The sequence below is a fragment of the Canis aureus genome, chromosome 19, assembly GCF_053574225.1.
Source record: "Canis aureus isolate CA01 chromosome 19, VMU_Caureus_v.1.0, whole genome shotgun sequence".
NCBI classification, from domain to species: Eukaryota; Metazoa; Chordata; class Mammalia; order Carnivora; family Canidae; genus Canis; species Canis aureus.
This window is the reverse complement of record NC_135629.1, coordinates 38,526,826-38,549,783: the sequence shown is the minus strand read 5'-3', so window position 1 is coordinate 38,549,783 and position 22,958 is coordinate 38,526,826. Positions and strand designations below refer to the sequence as shown.

At 55.3% G+C, this 22,958-nt stretch overlaps 1 protein-coding gene across 1 annotated transcript in view; it reads left to right on the top strand.

Moving 5' to 3' along the window:
• The window catches only part of DNAH1 (dynein axonemal heavy chain 1), a 79,948-nt gene that overhangs the window by 33,196 nt on the left and 23,794 nt on the right, over nucleotides 1–22,958 (top strand). Inside the window, exons 17-46 of the mRNA XM_077858655.1 lie at nucleotides 504–645; nucleotides 1,072–1,227; nucleotides 1,615–1,813; nucleotides 1,893–2,146; nucleotides 2,729–2,941; nucleotides 4,868–5,032; nucleotides 6,366–6,487; nucleotides 6,589–6,694; nucleotides 7,408–7,587; nucleotides 8,177–8,317; nucleotides 8,897–9,060; nucleotides 9,235–9,348; nucleotides 10,123–10,311; nucleotides 10,600–10,705; nucleotides 11,392–11,505; nucleotides 11,931–12,080; nucleotides 13,644–13,730; nucleotides 13,840–14,026; nucleotides 15,889–15,980; nucleotides 16,174–16,328; nucleotides 17,067–17,244; nucleotides 18,048–18,242; nucleotides 18,332–18,451; nucleotides 18,709–18,867; nucleotides 19,004–19,111; nucleotides 20,219–20,359; nucleotides 20,512–20,672; nucleotides 21,081–21,238; nucleotides 21,596–21,769; nucleotides 22,527–22,565. Coding sequence (XP_077714781.1) covers nucleotides 504–645; nucleotides 1,072–1,227; nucleotides 1,615–1,813; nucleotides 1,893–2,146; nucleotides 2,729–2,941; nucleotides 4,868–5,032; nucleotides 6,366–6,487; nucleotides 6,589–6,694; nucleotides 7,408–7,587; nucleotides 8,177–8,317; nucleotides 8,897–9,060; nucleotides 9,235–9,348; nucleotides 10,123–10,311; nucleotides 10,600–10,705; nucleotides 11,392–11,505; nucleotides 11,931–12,080; nucleotides 13,644–13,730; nucleotides 13,840–14,026; nucleotides 15,889–15,980; nucleotides 16,174–16,328; nucleotides 17,067–17,244; nucleotides 18,048–18,242; nucleotides 18,332–18,451; nucleotides 18,709–18,867; nucleotides 19,004–19,111; nucleotides 20,219–20,359; nucleotides 20,512–20,672; nucleotides 21,081–21,238; nucleotides 21,596–21,769; nucleotides 22,527–22,565 — 4,469 coding nt within the window. The remainder of the gene's footprint in view (nucleotides 1–503; nucleotides 646–1,071; nucleotides 1,228–1,614; nucleotides 1,814–1,892; nucleotides 2,147–2,728; nucleotides 2,942–4,867; nucleotides 5,033–6,365; nucleotides 6,488–6,588; nucleotides 6,695–7,407; nucleotides 7,588–8,176; nucleotides 8,318–8,896; nucleotides 9,061–9,234; nucleotides 9,349–10,122; nucleotides 10,312–10,599; nucleotides 10,706–11,391; nucleotides 11,506–11,930; nucleotides 12,081–13,643; nucleotides 13,731–13,839; nucleotides 14,027–15,888; nucleotides 15,981–16,173; nucleotides 16,329–17,066; nucleotides 17,245–18,047; nucleotides 18,243–18,331; nucleotides 18,452–18,708; nucleotides 18,868–19,003; nucleotides 19,112–20,218; nucleotides 20,360–20,511; nucleotides 20,673–21,080; nucleotides 21,239–21,595; nucleotides 21,770–22,526; nucleotides 22,566–22,958) is intronic.

Genomic DNA, 22,958 nt, shown 5'->3' with positions numbered 1-22,958 from the left:
AATTCTAGAGCCCCCCCCCCCCCACTTCAGCCAGGCCAAGGTCGTTGGTCCGATATGAAGGAAGCTGGCCCTGGTTGGTCACTAACAAAATGCAGACTAGAGGTTGCTGCTTTGCCTCATGGGAGGTGAGGCCCCTCAAGACCCTGGAAAGTGAAGGGGGAGCCCAGCATCACCTCTCTTGTTCCCGACACTGTTCTCCCTCTTGCCCCATCACTGCCCTGGGCATCTTGGACCTGCATCTCTCTGGGTGCCCACCACAGTTCCCAGACCACAGTTGCAGGGTAGGCACTGCCTGTCTTGCCAGGTAGGCCCACACCCTGACCCTGATGGTGGCAGTGGCTGCCTCCAGCTCACTTGCACTTCCTGGTTGCTCGGCCCTGGCTGGCTCAGCTGCTACCTGGATTCCCCCATCACCCCCTTTACCCTGGATGCCCCTGCCTGGCCTGGGCACCCAAGATTTCAGCTGTGACCTTTCCCCCAGTGCCCACCCTTGTCCTCTCCAGGTGGGCTGCTAGCAATTGGCCTTCTAAGATCCTTGGACAGATAGAGATGGTACGGCAGCAGCACATAGAAGATGAGGAAAAGTTCCACAAAATCCAGATCATGGATCAGAACAACTTCCAGGAGAAGCTGGAGGGGCTGCAGGTGGGGCTGATTCAGGGCTCTGCTGTACCTTACTCCTCACCCCAGGCATGCACTTCAGGGCCAGGCCTGGCCTCCTGCGTGCATGGTGGGTGAACTGGCAGGTGAAAGAACAAATGGCTGGAGGGATGCTCGGCCAGCAAGCTCCAGAAAATTCAAGGCTGCAAAGAGGCCAAATTCCTCTGTTGTGTCCTCCAAGCCTCAGTGGGCAAAACAATGAACACTGTTCAGGGAACTAGGTCTCCTTCACCTTGATTGTGTCAGACTGCTTGTGATGGGCCAGGAACCTGCTTACTCAGGGAGAAGAAAGCACCCTCAGAACTGGGAGGCATTGATGCCTGGAGACCTCGGGCCCCTGGGTGTGTGTGGGGATACATGGACATGGTTGGGGTCCCAGAGGCCTCTGACCCCTTGCTCTTTGGCCCACAGCTGGTGGTAGCTGGCTTCTCCACCCATGTGGAGATTGCACGAGCACACGAGATCGCCAATGAGGTGCGGCGGGTCAAGAAGCAGCTGAAGGATTGCCAGCAGCTGGCGATGCTGTATAATAACCGAGAGCGCATCTTCGGCTTGCCCATCACCAATGTAGGCCTCCTGAGGGCATGCTGTCTCCTAAACCCTAGGGCTTGAGGAAGAGCGCATGGCATTTGTGGCCATATCTGAACCCAGCTCCTGGGTGGCAAAGCCCTGACACTTGGCGGGTAGGACTGAGCAGGCTGCAGAGAAGTAACCTGGCCCTGGCCTTCGGTGCAAGGACATTGGCTGGAATCAGGCAGGAGGCCTTGCTGAGCCACTCAGAGCCCAGAGCCTATAGGCGGCAGGAAGAAGGGAGGCCAGGCCAGGGCTCATGGGGACAGGATCAGGGACAGTGGCCAGGAACAAGGAAGGGGCAAGGACCTATCCCAAGAAGGGACAGTGTGGAAAGAGACCGGGAAGCACCCCAAGACAGCTTTGGTTCATGTGCCCCTGCAGTACGACAAGCTCACCAGGATGGTGAAGGAGTTCCAGCCCTACCTGGACCTCTGGACCACAGCCTCCGACTGGCTGCGCTGGTCTGAGAGCTGGATGAATGACCCCCTGTCAGCCATTGATGCTGAGCAGCTGGAGAAGAATGTCATCGAGTCCTTTAAGACCATGCACAAGTGTGTGAAGCAGTTCAAGGACATACCAGGTAGGCAGCCAAGCCAGCCTGTCCCCTCTTTCCCTGCCTGTGCTGGCTGCCTCTCACACCTGTCTGTCCTGCCTGGCAGCCTGTCAGGACGTGGCCTTAGACATCAGAGCCCGCATCGAGGAATTCAAGCCATACATCCCGCTGATCCAGGGGCTACGCAACCCTGGAATGCGGAACCGGCACTGGGAGGTGCTGTCCAATGAGATCAACATTAATGTCCGGCCCAAGGCCAATCTGACCTTCGCGCGCTGCCTCGAGATGAACCTGCAGGACCATATCGAGAGCATCAGCAAGGTGGCTGAGGTGGCTGGCAAGGAGTATGCCATTGAGCAGGTGGGTGGCCACCACGAGGCCCACCTGGCCCCACCCAGGTCCTGCCCCAGGGCATGCAAGAATGACACTACTGGGCCCCATCCCTGGGGTCACTCACCAGGTTCAGAGGTTTGAGGTATCTTCTATTCAATAGGTTAATCATGTATGTAAAGTGCTTGGCGCAGTGTTCACCATCCCTATTATTACTTAGTCACTCCTCTCAAATACTTCTTGACCCAGGAAGGAGCTGATAGTATTACCCTCATTTAACAGATGAGTAAATTAAGGCTTTGATAGGTTCAGCAACTGTCTGGGGTGACAGAGTCAGTAAAGGCTAGAACTGGGGCCAGAGCTTCTAATCAGCACCTTAGTTGCCTCCTAGCATAGGTGTATATGCTGTGCATGTGCAGCACCTATGTGAGTACCAGCTGACCTTGAATTCAGACAAGGTCCCCCTGGGGATTTGGTGACCAGCCCAATGGAGAGTACTTGCCAGATGGCCAAGGTCATGGCTGGGCAGAGCCTGCTCTTCCCTGTCCAGTGCAGCATGTGGGCCAGCTCCCTCCCGGGCAGGACCCAGCCTTGGCTTACTCCCCACACCAGGCACTGGACAAGATGGAGAAGGAGTGGTCAACCATCCTGTTCAATGTGCTGCCATACAAGGAGACAGAGACCTATATCCTCAAGAGCCCGGATGAGGCCTCACAGCTGCTGGACGACCATATTGTCATGACCCAGAGTATGTCCTTCTCGCCCTACAAGAAACCCTTTGAGCAACGCATCAACTCCTGGGAGAACAAGCTGAAGCTGACCCAGGTGGGCCCTCCCTGTCCTCACTTACTCCTTCCAGCCCTCACAGAGGCAGCCCAGCCTGGCATCTGGGTGGGGCTCAAAGGAGTGGAGTGCCTTATCTAGGTCGGCCTGCCCCTGGTCTGTAACAGGCCTCTCATTCAGGGCAGAGCACCTAGTAGGAGGCCCGCTATCTCTGAGGTGTGACTACCAGAGGAGGCGAGTCAGGATGTGAGGGTGGAGCCAGTGTTTGGTCCAGTGCAGTGGCTGGGGTGGGACATGAGATACCTGGTCTTGAGATCACTAGGACCTCCAGTCTCAGAACTTTCTGGGCTGGACATCACAAGGCCTGAGGCTCCTCAATGTCCTGTCTGCTCTGCTTTGTGCCTCCCATTCCTATCTCATTGAAGCTGACTTGGGGTGAAGGGGTCAGAGCACTGAGGATGACCCTTCTGTAGGGCTCTCAAGGCCAGAGCAAGGGCTATCTGCTGAGCCTTGGAGGACTGTCCTAGGGTTAGGCCTACTGGTGTGATTCTTATAGTCCCTTCCCTGGGCCCTTCATGGGAGCTGCTCAGGAGCCTCCAGTGATGGCCAGAAGCTATATCTGTATGCTCCTTGGATCACCCAAAGATGTCTGAGTTGGTCAGCATTGTCCCCAGATCTCCCTCTTTTGCTCACACTGCCCCCTTCACCTGGAGCTCTATCCCTCCCTGCCACCTCCTCCAAAGCTCAGCATCCACAGCATTCACTGATTGCCCTGCATTCACTGGCAAGGTAGCCCTTGGTGCCTCTTACAAAGACCATCACACATGTTGGGCCCCTGGTGATTCAGAGGCAGAACTGGCTGTTTCATGGGTTGTGGGGGCCTCAACTGCAGGGACCACATCCAGTTTCCCTCTTTTCCTTCTGATGCCCATGTGGGCGTGGCACAGACCTGGCACAGAACTGGTCAAAGCACACATCTCCAGAGGAAGGGAATGAATGAGTTAATAAATGAATGAATAAGTTTGCATTGATAGGAAAAGAGATAAATCCATAGAGAGGAATTCGGTTTTTATTTATTTTATTTTATTATTTATTTATTTATTTATTTGAGAGAGAGCCAGAAGGAGAGGGAGAAGCCAGACTCCTTCCCTACTGAGCAGGGAGACCAACGCAGGGCTCAATCTCAGGACCCTGGGATCATGACCTGAGCTGAAGGCAGACAGTTACCAATTAAGTCACCCAGGTGCCCTCCATAGAGAGAAATTTGTTTTTTTGTTTTGTTTTGTTTTTTAAATTTTTATTTATTTATGGTAGTCACACACACAGAGAGAGAGAGGCAGAGACATAGGCAGAGGGAGAAGCAGGCTCCATGCACCAGGAGCCCGACGTGGGATTTGATCCCGGGTCTCCAGGATCGCGCCCTGGGCCAAAGGCAGGCGCTAAACCGCTGCGCCACCCAGGGATCCCCATAGAGAGGAATTTGAATGTAGAAGATAAAGTGGCTTATTTTGGAGGTGTCTTCCTCTCAGACTGAGGTTTCAGAGAGTATTTTAGAGATCTCAGGCTCAAATTCCAGGACACCTCAGAGAATCCTAGAGTCATAGACCCAAATTTCCTCCCAAGAAAGGAGACTGGTTTGGTCTTCCATGCACCGGGCTCTCTCCTCTGTGACTACAGGGCTCACTGGTGTGAGTGTGGTTCTCTTGTAGGGAAGAGAGGCTCCCCTGGCTGTGTTGGAGACTTGGGTGTCCTGTGGGGGCACTTGGAGTTTCTCTGGAGGCTGGGGCCTCTGTGCAGCCTTGGCTCCCTGGAGCACTGTGGCTGGCAGTGTCACCCGGAAAAACCCCCGAGGATGCTCGCTCTGATGTCCAGTGCTCTGCCCAGCATTCTGGTCGGGTGAGATCCCCAGGTCAGCGGGGACAGGACCTAACGTGAACCCCAGGCCCTGATGGTCTGTGCCCTGTCCAGGAGGTGCTGGAGGAGTGGCTGAACTGTCAACGGGCCTGGCTCTACTTGGAGCCCATCTTCAGCTCCGAGGACATCAATCGGCAGTTGCCTGTGGAGAGCAAGCGCTACCAGACGATGGAGCGGATCTGGAGGAAGATCATGAAGAATGCCTACGAGAACCGTGAGGCGAGCTCATGGGGACTGGAGTGGGGGGGAGCACTGGGACCACTGAGGACCCTTGCCTCTTCTCCCTCTGAACGAGACAGATGGAAGGCCTGTTGTCCCTCTGAGTGGACTCCCCAGTCTTTTTTTTTTTTTTTAAGATTTTATTTATGAGAGAGAGAGAGAGAGAGAGAGGCAGAGACACAGGCAGGAGGAGAAGCAGGCTCCATGCAGGGAACCCAATGTGGGACTCGATCCCGGGTCTCCAGGATCATACCCGGGGCTGAAGGTGGCGCTAAACCACGGAGCCACCCAGGCTGCCCGACTCCCCACTCTTGAGAGATATTCCTCAGAAATGGGATAGTTGGTTTTCCCCTTGAAGATTTGCAGTCTACATTAGGATATCTATATCTATATATCCTAATATATATGTGTGTGTGTATTTATTTATTTGAGAGAGAGAGAGAATGTGAACGAGGGGAGGAGCAGAGGGGGAAGGAGAGGGATGAGCAGACTCTGCGCTGAGTGCGGAGCCAGACATGGGACTTGATCCCATAACCCTGAGATCATGACCTAAGCTGAAACTAAGAGTCCAATGCTTAACCAACTGAGCTGCCCAGGTGCCCCCTACATTAGGATTTTAGGGATTTTATTTGTTTATTTTATTATATATATATAGAAAGAGAATGTGAGGGGGGCAGGGGCCAGGGAGGGACAGAGGGGAGAGGGGAAAAGAGAATCTGAAGCAGACTCCATGCTGAGCATGGAGGCTGAAGCAGGTCTTGATCTCAGGACCCCAAGATCATGACCTGAGCTAAAACTAAGAGTTGAAAAAATAAATAAATAAATAAAACTAAGAGTTGGATGTGCAATTGACTGAGCCATCCAGGCACCTCTATATGAGGATTTTAAAGGCTCTAACAAGTCCCACAACAAATCAAACTCCTTGGTTTTGTTTAATCCTAATTTTTAAAAAGATTTTATTTATTAGAGAGAGAGAGAGAGAGAGAAATATAAGCAGGGGGAAGGTCAGAGGGAGAAGTAGACTCCCTACTAAGCAGGGAGCCCAGCTCAGAACTCGATCTCAGGACCCTGGAATCACGACCTGAGCCGAAGGCAGTTGCTTAACCAACTGAGCCACCCAGGTGCCCCTAACCCTGATGTTTTTGGCCATAGACTATTTCCTGTGGGTTGGCAGGAGTGATGGATGTGGGCCCTGGGTCAGGGTCATTTTCCTGCCCTCCCTCCTTCTCAGTACCTATTGGGGTCTCTGGCCAGCATGGGTGCCCTCTGACCCTGCCTTGCCATCTCCCAGTTTGACCATGCTCACTTCTGCTTTCTGGCCCGGGCTATGCAGGTAATCAATGTGTGCTCTGACCAGAGGCTGCTGGACAGCCTGCGGGACTGCAACAAGCTGCTGGACATGGTGCAGAAGGGCCTGAGCGAGTACTTGGAGACTAAGCGGGGTGCCTTCCCCAGGTGGGCCCCACCTGGCCCGTGCCCACTCTGTCGGTGTCTGCCCACGGGGCTGGGGCGCACAGGCTGCCTGACCTGCTCCCTCACCCCTGTTCTGCTGGCAGATTCTACTTCCTGTCAGATGATGAACTACTTGAGATTCTGTCCCAGACGAAGGACCCCACAGCCGTGCAGCCTCACCTGCGCAAGTGCTTCGAGAACATCGCCCGGGTGGGTAGCTGGGCCTGGGGTTCAGGCCCAGGAGCTCTGGAGCACTGTTCCAGGGAGGACAGCTCTCCTCTGGCCTCAAGTCCTTTTTTTTTTTTTTTTAAGATTTTATTTTATTTTTAATCATGAGAGATACAGAGCAGGAGAGAGAGAGAGGCAGAGACACAGACAGAGGGAGAAGCAGGCTCCATGCAGGGAGCCTGATGTGGGACTCGATCCCAGATCTCCAGGATCACGCCCTGGGCTGCAGGCGGCACTAAACCACTGCGCCACCCTGGCTGCCCTGGCCTCAAGTCCTTTTAGCAGGAACTGAGGTGGTGGTTCATGAGATTCCTGGCCCTTGGAGACAGCTAGGGCCTATGGGAGGAAGGGCAGCTGTAGAGCCCCCAGCTCAGCCGGGTCATGCCCACCCCTCCCTGTGCACTGAGGTGCTGGTTGGACTGAGAAACCCATGGAGCAGAGGCTCCTGAATCACCTCCTCCTTGTCTGCACCTATAAGGGAGGCCACACAGGACTGTGGGAATGGGGGACAGGCTTAGCCTCCTCCCCAAGTGGGCTGGGCCACAGCTGGGGACAAGACAGACCCATGTGGCCCCCATGTGGTTTGGGGGCACAGGGAGTAGTGGGCGGGGTCAGGGCCAGCCCTGAGACCGAGGTGGTTGAGGCCTCTGGGCACGCATAGGGTAAGGCTGTTCTTGCTCCACTCCTGCCCACAGCTGATGTTCCAGGAGGACCTTGCGATCACACACATGTACTCAGCCGAGGGTGAAGAGGTGCAGCTGTCCTTCTCCATCTACCCATCCAACAACGTGGAGGATTGGCTGCGGGAGGTAGAGCGAAGCATGAAGACCAGCGTGCGGGACATCATCGAGAGAGCCATCAAGGCCTACCCCACAGTGAGCCATGCCTCCCATCCCAGCACCGCCTTGGTGACACCCTGCTTCATCACAGGGCTGCCTGCCTGCCTCTCACCCTCAGACTCTGCTCCCTCAGCCAGAGGATCTCTGGGGGCAGGTGGTCCTTGCGGCTGCTGGAGAAGGAATCTTAAAATGTGCCCCTGATAATGACCAGCTGCTGTGGTTGGGTTTGAAGCACTCACTGTGAGCCTGGGCCAGCCCTGGGCCTCCCCAACATTATTTCTCTCAGTCCATGGTCAGCAGTTCACCTGTGATCTCTTATCCTACAGAGTCAGTTCAGAGATGTTTTCTGCCCGAAGGCGTGTGATTTGAAAGTGGCAATCAGGATTTGAATCAGGACTGTGTTTCCTCATCCTAGGCTCCCATCCCTCTGCTTCAAAGTCTCCTCTGCTGAGGAAGAGATGTCTCTGCTCAAACCCAAGAGGCCCAGAGCTTAATGGGCTCTCTGCTTCTGAGGTGGAATTAACTACTTGGGCCTAGAAGCACAGACCAAGCTTAATCGAAAAGGAGTATATGTGGTCAGGACTCGCCACTGCCTCGATCAGCCCCACTTGCGTTATTTTTCTAGATGCCCAGGACCCAGTGGGTTCTAAAGTGGCCTGGCCAGGTGACCATCGCTGGGTGCCAGACTTACTGGACCATGGAGGTGGCAGAAGCTCTGGGGATCGGTAACCTCAGTAACCAGCTGTTCCCCCAATTGGCCCAGCAGGTGGGAGTCCAGGGAGTCACCATCTGCTCCCCCTTATACCCCACACCCTGGGAGAAACTTCTCCCTCTGGGGGGCTTTCCTATATTGATCCTGGAAGGGGCTTGGAGATCCAAAGAGCAATAGGTCAGACAGCCCTGAAATGAGTGCCTCACAACCCACCACCCGTAGGAGGAGAGCTCTGAGGCCAGACAGGTGCCCCTCTCCGAGTGGTCAGTGAGGGAGCCACGATCTGGGGCCCTCCTGCACTGTCTAATGGGCTCTCCTTGTTCTGGGGCCCGGCTCCTCACCACACTCCTCCCTCAAGCTCCTTGCCAGGCTCCACCACGTGGCCTCCAAAGGCTCACAAGTCTCCATATGCTATAGGGAGGCAGATGCCATGCATGCTTTCCTGCCAGACTTCCCATGTGACCAATGCCCTGCCCACCCTCCTCCTGCCCAGTTCTGCACCCCTTCCCACCCTAGACCACCAAGAGCCCCCCAGGATAGAGAGATTCTTCCCAACAGAAACCCACCATCTGTGCACAGGAGAGGAAGCCTACCTGCAGATCAATATCTGACTATGTCCCCCTGCTCCCATAGCTCAGTGACCTGGTGGCCCTAGTGCGGGGGAAGCTGTCCCGCATGCAACGGGCCGTGCTGTCAGCACTAATTGTCATTGAGGTTCATGCCAAGGATGTGGTAAGCAAGCTGATCCAGGAGAACATAGTCAGTGTGAACGACTTTGAGTGGATCTCGCAGCTGAGGTGAGAAGCCTGGGATCCCTGGCCTGGCCATGCCCACGGGGCCAGGGCAGGGTAGAGAGCCAGTTGACAGTGGGCCCTGGGACAAACCCTCATCCCCATCTCTCCTCGGCCACATACCCTCCCTAGTAGCCCATGGTGCCCATGGCCCAGGAACCTATCTCCCTGCAATGCCAGGTACTATTGGACAAATGACGATCTGTACATCCGGGCTGTGAATGCCGAGTTCATCTACGGCTATGAGTACCTGGGCAACAGCGGGAGGCTTGTGATCACACCCCTGACTGACAGGTGAGCACCCCCCTCCCCACCCTGGTGCCCCCCTTCCAGCTCTGGCTGGCCCAGAAGTCCGGGGACCACAAGGCCCAGTGAGTCCGTGATGCATCAGTTCATTAAAACAGTGCAGGTTTGGAGTACAGGCTTCCAGTTCAAAACCAGTTCTGCCCTTTATAGGCTGGGTAACCTTGGACAGGTGACTGGACCCTTCATTCCCTGATTCTCTCTGCATCTCTCTGCCCCTCTCATGACACCTCCGGGTGTCATGAGAATTTCATGGGCTGAAATGTAAAGCTTTTAGCACGTGCATGGCAGTCAGTAAGCATGTAATGGGTGTGAGCTTTACTAATTTCATCAGTCAAAGCCTCCTTTCAATGTACCAGAGGAACTGATTTTAGGAGGAAGAACAGGTAATCCCTTTATAAAGTGATAATCACTAAAATAATCACTCATTTCCTCTGGCCACTTGTATTCAGCATCAGCTGAATTTTAAAATTGGGATTTGAGGAAGGAAAATGAAGCGTGGTCGTAGGTCGGCCATCCCGACTGGTCCCTGAGCAAAGATCTACAGGGCCACAGGGCAGGGCGGGGGCCTCCCCTGGGCAGGTGGCTAAGGGCTCCCATCCTGACCCCAGCAGCCAAAGCTGGGCACACCTGGGGCCCTAACAGGAGGGAGGACCAAGAGCCATCACCACCCACGGGGCCCAACTCAGGAAGACACTCTCTCCTTGTCTCTGGGAATCCTGAGGGAGGAGTGTGGCCCATGCCTACCTCCTCTCACTCCTGCAGGTGCTACCTGACTCTGACCGGAGCCCTGCACCTCAAGTTTGGGGGTGCCCCAGCTGGCCCAGCTGGCACAGGAAAAACTGAGACCACCAAAGACCTGGGCAAGGCCTTGGCCATCCAGACCGTGGTGTTCAATTGCTCGGACCAGCTCGACTTCATGGCCATGGGCAAGTTCTTCAAGGGCCTGGCCAGGTGAGGTTGGGCATGAGGGTGGTACAGGATAGGACAGGAAGGCTGACCTTTCCCAGGGATACTGCCTGAGAGGAGCCTCACAGGATGGTGAAGGAGACAGGATGGAATAATAAGAATTAAAGGCTCAGCCCCTGATGGGCACTGGCATGGGGCAGTGGGTGGTGGGAATATGGCTGAGCTGGCCAAGATAGCCATTGGAGGCTTCCTCCCAGCGGAGTCACAGGGGGCCCTTGAAGGTGTCAGGAGGGCTCTGAACTCCTATCTACCCATTGTTCTTACCTCACTAAGTGCTGGGGCCTGGGCCTGCTTCGATGAGTTCAACCGCATTGATATTGAGGTGCTATCTGTGGTGGCACAGCAGATCACCACTATCCAGAAGGCTCAGCAGCAGCGGGTGAGCATCTGGGGTTCTACCACCACCCTGCAGCTCCTCACAGTTACCACCACATCACTTCAACTGTCCCCAGAACGCCCATGCTGCCACAGGCTCCCCATACTGGTGACTGTCAAAAGCCGGGGAATTAAGGCCTGCCCTGAGGCCAGCCTCTCTCATCTCACAGAGCTATCCCACTCCCCCTTGTGGAACTGTCCCTGAGGGGCTTTTGTAGCCAGTCAGGGAGCCCCACGTCCTTGTCCCACTCTAGCTGTGGTAGATGAAGTGGTCCCTCCAACATCCTGACCCTTATGGAAAGCCCCAGCCACTTGTCCTTTTTCTAACCTCCATCAGAGTGGCCAGGAGTCTCCTCCTGGCAACAAGAACTAGGAAGCCAGCAGGTGCCCAACCCCACCCTAGTGGGGCTCTGGGTCCTAGTCAGAACTAAGCTTGCCCAAGTCTAGGAGAACCAGTGTCAAGAACTGGGGGGAGGGTGTGAGTAGCAAGAGATGCATGAAGACCTCAGGGAGCCGGCACCTGGGAGGCCACTGGTACCCACCAGGGCCGGAGGTCTGAGGCTAGATGCTGAGAGAGGAGTCAGCCCTCTTTCCTGGGGCTGAGCAGCTATAGCCAGGATGGGGCATATACAGAGACAAGGGGTCCCATCCAGAGAGGAGGCGGATGAGTCAGCCCCTACCCCCCTGTAGGTGGAACGCTTCATGTTTGAAGGCGTTGAGATCCCACTTGTGCCATCCTGCGCGGTGTTTATCACCATGAACCCGGGATATGCTGGCCGCACGGAGCTGCCCGATAACCTGAAGGTGAGTTCAGGCACAGGGAGGCCCAAGAGGCTTCCCAGGGCACTGGAAAGCACGGGAGCGGTGGCCTCAGATGTGGGGGACATGACAGTCGTTGGACGTCAGGGACTATGATTCCCCAGGGCAACCCTCCTGCCCCGGGGGTCCTGAGACCCACCCCTAGCCCTGGAGAGGAGGCTCCAGGCTTGTCCTCGGGCTTGGGAGAAGTCAGGGAGCCAGTTCAGGTCAACACAAAGGACTAATGGCAGAGTGGTCCCGCGCAGGGGACGGCAGGCCTCAGCTATGGCGGGCAAGGTGCGCGGGGGAATCCAGGCATCCGAGCGCAGGGGGGCAGTGAGCCTGCCTTCTAGGACCAGGAGGTCCAGAGAGCAGGTGGGCCTCTGGGGGAGGAGGCCTGCTCCTACGTTCACAACGCCCCCATGCCCCAGGCGCTCTTCCGGCCGGTGGCCATGATGGTTCCGGATTACGCCATGATCGCGGAGATCTCCCTCTACTCCTTTGGTTTCAATGAGGCCAATGTGCTGGCCAAGAAAATCACAACCACCTTCAAGCTGTCTTCTGAGCAGCTCAGCTCACAGGTGAGGTCCTGTCCCCACCAGCTTCCAAAGTGTGAGAGCCTCGGTCTGCCTTCCGTGACCCCCATGAGATAGGAATTACACACCCACCTCTCAGCTGAGGGCTAGTTGGGTCAAGCATTAAGACACCCAGAGCCACACACCCAAAGCTGAGGAGCGAGTATGCCGGGTCTTGTGGGACCAGAGCAGGACAGCAGCCCTCTGGCAACAGGGACCTTCCACTCAGTGTGCTGAGCCCAGCTTCTGGGGGCAGCTGTCATTGGTCCAGACACCAGCACTGCTGGCTAAGCTTCCCTGTTTGGCTCTCTTCTCAGGCAGGCTCCCCCTTTGCAGTGGCAGAGAGGAGACCGGCTCTGGGCTTATACGCTACCAGCTTAGTTTCTCTTTCCTTTTTTTTTTTTTTTTTTAACGATTTTATTTATTTATTCACGAGAGACAGAGAAAGAAAGGCAGAGACATAGGCAGAGGGAGAAGCAGGCTCCATGCAGGGAGCCCAATGCGGGACTCGATCCTGGGACTCCGGGATCATGCCCCAAGCTGAAGACAGATGCTCAACCACTGAGCTACCCAGGTGTCCCAGTTTCTCTTTCTTAATAGTTCTAGAAAAAGTCCTTGGTGTCATCCTAATGGGCCCTCCCTAGGTGACCTGCTCATGCATGAACAGTAACCTCTGTGGCCAGGGGGAACCATGGTACCTCTAAACCCACAGACTGGAGGAGATGTGGTCTATCACTGGGAAAAACAGCAGCTGCCCACCACAGTGCAGCCTGGATGCCCAGCACCTCCACACACCTTCTTTTTAACCATCCACTTTCAAAAATACTGCTCTCCCATTAGACTGACTGTACCCACATGGTTCTGGAAATGCAGTCAACCCTTCTCATGTGGCAATGACTCAAAGTCAGTCTAGCCCAGTCACTTCATCCTGCTCCGAGTCTAAGACTTCTGGGAAGTGTGCTGGTCTCTGGGTCAGGTCCAGATGTAGCTCCTATGGTCTGGCCCCATGGGGAAGAAATGATAAAAATGTAGCTATTTCAAACATACCTGCCTAATAATGGAGAGAAACAGAACCAGCACCAAAGAAGAGAAAAGCCACAGTAGTGTGGCTGAAAGGGTAGGTCCAGAGAGAGACATTAAGAGGCAACATTAGAAGGAAGCTCAAAGGCCCATGGGGCCAACCCTACTGTGGCACCGATGGGAACTTCTTTCACCTTCGGAGTAAACCCGAGCACCTCCTTGTACCTGGTGCAGTGCTGGGACTGTAGGACTTTGCCCGGGTCAGACCCACATGGAGTCCTCACCCTCAGGGGCCAAGAGTCAAGCAGGGGATGCAGAATAGGTAAGCCAGTGAAGGGAGAGTGCCACTGGGATGGTGAGTGGAAGATGCCAGAGGAATCCAAATGAGGGCACCTGGCTCTGGCTGGGGTGCTGCAGACAACTTGCAGGGGCTGTGACCTTGCATCTTCCAGCTGGCTGGGGGCCAGGTACCAGGCGGGAGGCAGAGGGTTCCAGGCAGCAGCCCCCAAAGCACAGTGCCCATCTACTCCTCCTGTGCGGCCATGACAGGATCACTATGACTTTGGGATGAGAGCTGTGAAGACTGTGATCTCGGCTGCTGGGAACCTCAAGCGAGAAAATCCTAGCATGGATGAGGTAAGCTCAATCTAGAGGAGCTCGGGGAACGGGGCTCCAGGAGGGCTCCAGAAGGGTTGGAGACGTGTCTGACCGGGCCCCCTGAAAGCTCCACTGGCTTCTGCTGCAGGAGCTGATATGCCTCCGGGCCATCCGGGATGTGAACGTGCCCAAGTTCCTGCAGGAGGACCTCAAGCTCTTCTCTGGGATTGTATCAGACCTGTTCCCCACCATCAAGGAGGAGGACACTGACTATGGCATCCTGGACAAGGCCATTCGCAAGGCCTGTGAGAAGAGCAACCTTAAGGATGTGGACGGTGAGCCCCTGGCCCCTGGCCTCGCAGTGCTGGAGCGGCCACCCTGGGGCCCAGGGCAGGGGCTCCAGGATGGGGCAACGTGGCCTCAGGCTCGCTCATCCCTGGCCAAGTGTGTGGCAGACCAGGATTCTCTGCCCAGCAGTCCCCGAGGTAGGGCAGGTGACAGAGGTCTAGGAGAAAGTCCTCTCTCTCACTCATGCTTCTGTCACCAGATGTGGGACTTTTGCCACAACAACCAATTCTCTGACACCAGTTCTCCACTGGCTACCCCACGATTCAGCTCAGTTCTGACATCAGAGTCACAAGTCACAAGTAGTCAAGTAGTGAGTCCCCAGGTTACCCACAATTTTTCTGCAGCTTGGCTGCCAATCAGAGGACCCTACAACCCCTCCTTAGGTTTGATCATTCGCTAGAACAGCTCACAGAACTTGGGGAAACATGTTTACTACTTATTATGTAATAAAGGATATGAGAAAGGGTACAGACAAACAGCCAGATAAAGAGGTACGTAGGATGAGGTCTGCCCTCTTGGAGTTTGGGGTGGATCACCCGCCCAGCACAAGGATGTGTTCACTCACCAGGAAGGTCTCTGAATTCCATGCTTTGGAGATTTTTATGGAGCCTTCATCATGTATGCATGATAAATTATTATTATCCATTATTATCTACTTCCAGGCCCTCTCCCTTCTCTGGAGAATGGGGAAGTGAGCCTGAAAGTTTTAAGTGTCCAACCTTGGTTTGGTCTTCCTGGTGACCAGTTGCTCCTAGGAGCCCGCCACCAAGATGTGCCTCATTAGAACAGAAGACACTCTTAGCACTCAGCAAATGACAAAGGTCTTAGGAATTCTGTGTCAGGAACCAGGGTCAAAGACGAAGTTCGAAAAGAAGCTTCTCCTAGCATCCTGTTTACAACAGTTTGAGGAGCTCTGCATCAGGAACTGGGGGCAGAGACCAAAGTACATTTTGCTGATTATTTTACAGTGGGGAAGCAAATCCTATCACCTCCCCCGGATCTCTTGCTTAGCCCCCCTCCCCTTGTGCAGAACAGTCACAGCACTTGGGCCCCTCTTGGGCCTTGTTCCTCCCCGGTAGAGGCTCTCCTCCACCCCATCCTTACCTGCCTGGGGCAACGATGGGGTTTGATGCCATCCCTGGGGGGAATGGTGAGCTGTGGCCTGCCCTACCACACCCCAACCCATACTGTTGTCTTTTGGAGCAAAGCACATTGCTCCCACCTTCAGGACTTGCTCACATTCCTCGTGGAATGCAACCCTGGTGTCGTTAGTCTAAAGAGTGTTTGGGCTTTTCTTGAACCAGCTTCTTACAAAGGCCACCACACAGATGGAAGAGCTCTGGGGATGCCACCCTCAGTCTCCCTCTGACCCCAACCCTCTTCCCTGATAGAAGGTGGGGGTCTCAATGCAGCCACTGCACGGACATGCAACTTGAGCTCTGGTTCCACTGTCCCCTAGCCTGGCTGAACTTTCCTGTCCTCCACCTTTGTGGAGTGGGAGGATGCTCCTCCAGGAAGTCACACCTGGCCATCCAGATTACCCTGACCCCATGACAGCTGACACTGAGTAGGCCCATGCCAGCTGGACACCTGACCAATGGATGTTAGAGAATAATAGTCATGGTGGAAATCATGGCTGCCATTAGCAGAGAGTTCCTACTTTGTGCCAGGCTCTGGACTTAGGGCTTCCCCTAACCCCACCTATGGGGTAGGTACTATCGCCAGCTGCATTTTATAGATGAGGAAACAGGCTCAGGATGACCCACCTGAGGTTGGACAGCAAGCTAGTGGCAGAGCCAGGACCCAAGCCATGCTCTGCCCCCTGGACTCCATTGCTATGTCCCTCCAGGTTTCCTGACCAAGTGCATCCAGCTCTATGAGACCACCGTGGTGCGGCACGGCCTCATGCTCGTTGGGCCTGCAGGTTCTGGCAAGAGCAACGTGAGTGGAGCCAAGCCAGGCAATTCAGTACCCAGACAGAGGCCTGAGGTGGGGGGTTTGGCAGGGGTCTTGGCCCCCATTTGTACCTCTGTGGCCTCTAGAATACCCCTCCTGACCCCTGCAGCCTGCAGCCCACTCCAGCCCTGTGCTCTGGGGAGCCAGGAGGCTCACTCTTGAGTGACTGTCTCTCTAGTGTTACAGAGTCCTGGCAGCTGCCATGACATCACTGAAAGGACAGCCATCCATCAGTGGTGGTGTGTATGAGGCTGTCAACTACTACGTGCTGAACCCCAAGTCCATCACGATGGGCCAGTTGTATGGAGAATTTGATCTGCTCACCCATGAGTGGTGAGTGATTCCAACCCCTCTCCAGTGACTACCCTGAGCCCAGACCTCTGGGGGCTGTGGGCTATGGGCCTCCCTCCCTTATCCCATTGGGAGGTTAGGAGCTCAGGCTCTGGAGCCCAAGTGCCTCGGACTCTACTCACCACTGCACTTCCTTGCTGAGTGGCCTTCCCCACCGCAGGGTCTTGGTGCCATCATCCACAGAGTGGGGATTATAATGGCACCATGATTATGATGAGGAGAAAATGAGCTTGACATAGGGAAGATGTCCAGACAGCATGGCACGTACCAAGTTCTCAATAAATGTTGCCTGCTGTCATGACCCCAGAGGGCTGGCCGCCCCTCTCAGGGCCTCCATGCCCAGACAGACATGTGCATGCATATCAGGGGAAGTGCATGGAGCTGGAGAAAGGCAGCTAGGTGGAGATCCTCCGAACATCAGCATGTAGGAGCCTTTTCTCTGGAGAAATCTCCAGTCTTTGCTGGGGGTTTCTGCTTGGCTCCAGCGTTCTGGGAGCCCCGTGTGGGGTGGGCACTGGAGAGGGGGCAGTCATTCATTTTTCCCAATGGGAGTCTGGCCTGCTTCCCTGTTTCTGGTGAAGGGTTTCATGCACACCCAGACTCTTGCATGGGTAAGTGGGGGTCCTGGGGGTCAGACCGGGTCCAGCTTTCCCCGAGAGCCAGTGGTGCTTGCTGCTCTGTCTCTGGGTGCCTATGACCCTCTCCTCCTGGTGGCTGCAGGACAGACGGGATTTTCCCCTCCCTCATCCGGGTGGGGGCCATCGCCTCTGACAGCAACAAGAAGTGGTACATGTTTGATGGGCCGGTAGACGCCGTCTGGATAGAGAACATGAATACGGTGCTGGACGACAACAAGAAGCTGTGCCTCAGTTCTGGGGAGATCATCAAGCTCACAGAAGTATGCCTACCTGTCTGCTTTCCCAGCTCTCCTCTGCCACTGGGTGGCCCTGAGGCCACAGTACGCTCGCCCACCTCATCCCCCTTTCCTCTCAGTGCCAAGGCTATATCCCAGGCCAACCACACATCCCTTTGGTGTCCCTCCCCATCTCAAGCCCCCACAGCTCAGCCATGTCGGGTGCAGCTGTCCAAGGCTGCCCTTCTGCAGACCACATTCTGTGATGCTCTGGGCCCAGGTCCAGGACGACCTCCCACTGCTCTCTGGTTGACTCTAACTTGTGCCTCCTAGGCCCCCTTGCAACTATGACAGACATCTTAGCAACATGCCAGGAATCTGGGAGACAGGTGGTACACACCTGGCCGCACAGCCACCTGCCTGGTATATGAGGTGCAGTTCTCAGAAAAGGAGGGCTCAGAAAAGGAGGTAGAAGAGCAGTTCATGGTAGCTACACTCAGCTGATCTCTTGAACCCTTCTGAGAACACCTGGAAGTTCTGGAGCATAGCATACAGCTCCCATCAGACTCCTCTAGGGCTCCAGGGACCCCAAAATACCCTGGTCCTAGGCTGCCCAGAGAGCAATCAGGAATCTCCTAACTGTGGTTCTCCTCGAGACTCCAGGGAGAGTTCTGTTAGCAGCTGAGGACCAAGGGGTTCCTCTACCCCAACACTGCTCCTGGTCCACAGCCTGCCCCATGGCCTCCCCACAGCTGCAGGATGGGCAGCCCCTCCCCGTGGTTGTGCAGCCCTTTCCCCGGCCCTTGGAACTGGTGACCACTCACTCACACAGTTCACCTTGGTGCCAGGCGATGACCATGATGTTTGAGGTGCAGGACCTGGCAGTGGCCTCCCCGGCCACCGTGTCCCGCTGTGGCATGGTGTACCTGGAGCCCAGCATCCTGGGGCTCATGCCTTTTGTCGAGTGCTGGCTGAGGAGGCTCCCTGCCTTATTCAAGCCCCATGAGGAGAAGTTCAAGGCCCTGTTTGTCGGCTTCCTGGAGGTAAGCGAAGCCACAGTGTGCCCAGCCCAGGTGGGGTAACAGGGAGCTATGGCCACCAGCCACAGGAGCCGGGTGCTCATCTGCTGTAGGGATCTATCACTTTCGTCCGGCACTCGGTAAAGGAGGTGATCGCCTCAACGAACAGCAATCTGACCATGAGCCTCCTCAAGCTGCTAGATTGCTTCTTCAAGCCATTTCTGCCTAAAGAGGTACAGCTCCGAGCAATGGGGCTGGGTGCCTGCTCTTCCTGCCCCTGCTCCCTGTGCCTGGGCACCCGAGGGCCCTGAGCCCCACACCCAGCATCCCGGAAGGGAGATTCAGATTGGGTCATGGGTTACCCATTCCGGTCTGCTGTGGAGATGCCAGACCATGCAGTGGAGGCCCCAGGTGGCCCCCGAAGCCCCGCTTCCTCAGGCTACTCAGCACTGTTCTTGCCTGGGCCTGATGTTGTCCCCACTGTCCCCAGGGCCTCAAGAAAATACCCCCTGAAAAGCTGAGCCGCATCCCAGAGCTGATCGAGCCCTGGTTCATCTTCTCCTTGATCTGGAGCGTGGGCGCCACGGGGGACAGTGCCAGCCGCCTCAGCTTCAGCCACTGGCTCAGGATCAAGATGAAGATAGAAAACGTGAGCGGCGGCAGACTCCGGGCTGGGCTCCCAAGGCTGGGTGTCCCAGGGCCATCCTTGGGGCCCGGCCCCCAGGGACAAGCAGACACACAAACTCCTCGGCCTCACAGCCTGGTTTTCCTCCGTCCCCTGGCAGCTGACCATGCACTTCCCAGAGGAGGGGCTGGTGTTCGATTACAGGCTGGAGGACGCAGGCATCAGCAACACCAATGACGATGAGGATGAAGATGAGGAGGGCAAGCAGGTGAACACAGGCTTGTGCCTAGGGGGCAGGACAGGAAGGGCCCCACTGGATGGTGGCTGTCCTCCTCAATGAAAAATGATTACAGGGAGGAGACCATGCTGATGGCCACAGGTCTCAGGTGGGGGTTATTTGCATTATGTCATGGATCCTCACAGATACACAGTGTAGTTCTTATTGTATCCACTTTCCAGACAAATAAATTGAGGCTCAGGACAGTCATACCCAGCCAGTGGGTGTCAGAACTAGACTTTTCCCGGGACCAGGAAATGTTAGCATTCCTCCTTTCCCAACCATATGCATTGCCTCCTCATTGTTGATGCTGCTCCCAGGGATGGTTGCCTCAATTCTATCTAAAAGTCCCATTTTCCTAGGAACTGGATGTCCTTGGGGCTGGGCAGCAAGCCCTCCTGGCTTGCCTTGGTGTCCTATCCTTCCTATCAGCCAGTGATGGCTCCGAGAGCCTACTGTGCTTCCAGGATCAGGACCCAGCCCAGGAGGAGGAGGGGGCAGAGAGCGTCTGTAGAGATGGCCACTGCACGCTCCTGCTAGGGATCTCACAGGGCACATTTGAGTCTACAGTCAGAACTGTCCCCAGTGTGACCTGTGGTTTGACCATAATGAACACCCTCATCAGGGGAAGTTGGCCAGCTGGGTGGAGGCTGTGGGTGAAGGAATTCATGCAGGTAGGGGTGGTTGGGGGAGACCAGGCAGGGGATCTCTCATTGTCCCAGTGATGCCAACTCCTCTGGTTTTGGCCCCATACCCTCGGGTAGCCTGAGATGAAACAGCAAAAGCCTTTGGCTTCTGGGCCATCCAGTTTCCAGAACATCTCCCTGATGCAGAGATTCAGGGTCTGGCAGTCCCTAGGAAGCCCTCAACCTGGGCAGCTTGTGCAGAGAGTCCTCCACTCCCAGGGGTTCATCCTGGGATTTCCCACTCTGTGCAGAGATTCAGGCATGGGGCTCCCTATTTCAGTCAGAAGCAGCCCCTCTCCCAGGTTCTCCTGCCAGGGTCTGGCAGTGCAGTTCCTTGACCCTCCTGGTGCACTTGGCCAGAGCATGGTGGGGTAGAGTTCCAGGCTCAGCCCTAAGCTACCTATGGTTCCAGATTGCCTGGGTGAAGTGGATGGACTCCTCCACTCCATTCACTATGATGCCAGATACCAACTACTGTAACATCATTGTGCCTACTATGGACACGGTGCAGATGTCCTACCTGCTGGACATGCTACTCATCAACCATAAGCCTGTGAGTGCCCCTGCCATGCCCTGCCTCACCCACACCAAGGCCCAAAAGGCAGTGGGGGCAGGGGGGATGGCTCCCATATTGACAGGGTGGACAGCTCCTACTGTGTGCCAGACCTTGTAAGAGTTTTGAACACATGACCCTGGTTCTCCTAGGTGCTATGCATTGGGCCAACAGGCACGGGGAAGACCCTCACCATCTCTGACAAGCTCCTCAAGAACCTGCCGCTAGAGTACATCAGCCACTTCCTCACCTTCTCAGCCCGGACTTCGGCCAACCAGACCCAGGACCTCATTGACAGCAAGCTGGACAAGAGGCATGCACTCTGTTCCTTTCTACACCTAGTGTCCTTCCAAGCCTGGCTCAACCAGCCACTCTCTCAGCTCCTTACCGAATTATGCTCTCGGGTTTGCCAAAAACTTCCTGGAGGGCCCTGGGCTGTCTTGCAGACTGCTCTGGAGCCATCATCCATCAGAAATCCCAAGCCATGGGTGCCCACCCTGGGTTGCGTACTCGAGTGGGGCTTGATAGGACTCAGCCTGAAGGGAGCCCAGACTCAAGGCGGCCAAGTGTGATGTCCCAGGATGTTCAGAGGGGAACAAGAGGCTGTTCAAGAAGTCTAACAATTCAGAGGAGGCTGAAAGCAGTTGCTATCCTGCCACCCCTTGATTCCCAGAGGACCTGGCACCAGTGGGTGCTGGGCTCACACAGCCCCTCCCCACAGGCGAAAGGGTGTGTTTGGGCCGCCCCTGGGACGCAACTTCATTTTCTTCATCGATGACTTGAATATGCCGGCCTTGGAGACATATGGCGCCCAACCACCTATCGAGCTGTTGCGCCAGTGGATGGACCATGGCGGCTGGTATGACCGCAAGGTCATTGGTGCGTGCTGGCTGGCCCAGCGGGGTGCAGGCTGGGTGTGCTGGGCAGGGCTGGGGGCCTCTCCTGTTAGGCAGGGTAGGCAGAGGGCCTAGTGCCCACAGTACTTTTAGAGGGTCCACAGAAATGTTCTGATTTCTTTTAAAATCACCAGGAAAATGAAGTTCTAGGTCAAAGAATGTTTTTAATGTTTAATGTATTCTACTAATATATTTATCTTTAGTCCAATACTGTTATAAATTATAATTTTTAATGTCTTTATAGAGGAGGAGGCCCTTGAAGGCCAAGTGCTTAGGGCCCACAAAAGTCATAATTCAGCCCCAGGTAGGGCTCCCTCCTGACCTCCTGCCTCCACTCCAGGATCCTTCAAGAACCTGGTGGACATCAACTTTATCTGTGCCATGGGCCCCCCTGGCGGAGGCAGGAATGCCATCACCCCACGGCTGACACGCCACTTCAACTACCTGTCCTTTGCTGAGATGGACGAGGTCAGCAAGAAGCACATCTTCTCCACCATCCTGGGCAGTTGGATGGGTGAGCACTGGGTGGAAGTGGGGGAGGCCCTGGGCAAAGGCAGAAGCCCAGGCCAGGTAAGCTACTCCTAGGACGGCTGGAAAGGGTGGAACGGTGGAGGCAGCGACCTCAGCCCTGGCTTCACCCTTTACTCAGCTATGTTACCAATTCATGAACCTCTCTGAGCCTCAGTTTCTCCATCTGTATGATGGGTGATGATACTAGTGTCCACCATCCCAAGTCAAGAAGGTTAAATAGACATTGCATGTAGCATCTAGCATGAAGCCTGGTGCATGGTGATTGCTGAATATATGATTTATACACACGCACACTTGTGTATTCACCTGCATAAGTCCACACTTATGTTAGTACTTGCTCAGAAAAGCCGGTGGAAGGACGTTACTTTTATAATTCAGGGAAAGGAACCAAGATAGAATAGACAAAGAGGCCCTCACCTTCCATGGGGTTTGGGGAAAAGTCTACATCAAGATGAGGTTTTCCCCACCAGCCCACCTCCTGTCTAACATACACTCTGACCTTTGAACTCCCCTTGGCACTGTCCCAGGTGGTGGGTGATGGGCGTCAGCCTTCCCTCCTCTGGCCTGGCCTGCCCTGCCCCAGTGGTGATAGGCCAGAACCTGCCTACAGGCTGGGCTAGGGGTGGGGACCACATTGCTGAGGAGGGTGGCTGGTAGGTGGCTGCTCTGGAGGCTGGCCAAGGTGGGCAGCGAGGGACCTACCTAACTCTGAGCCCCATGTCTCTCCCTCAACTCTCTAGATGGACTCCTCGGGGAGAGAAGTTACCGGGAGCCTGTGCGTAAGTACAGGCCTGGACAGGGCCTGTATGGGGTAGGGCACTGGTTCCAGGGTGAGCCCTGGGTTCCAGTTGGGTGTGGCCTAGGCTGAGTCCCAGTGGCCACAGAGAACCATCCTCAGGCTCATATCGGGACGCTGAGCTACTGCCACAGCAAACACTTTCAGAGGCTCACTCGACCATTCCTATAGCAGTCATCCTTCAGTGCCTGGGTGGTGTTCAACCCATAGTAAAAGCAAAGTCAATGTGAGTTAAATGGATTAATAAAGAAACCCAACAAATTCTTACCCTGTGTAGAGAAGCAGAGGCTCCAAAGAGGCTGGCCCTATTCAAAGGGTGGGCATCTCTGCTGTGAGTGGGCATCTCTGCTATAGCAGCCTCACACAGGGCAGATCT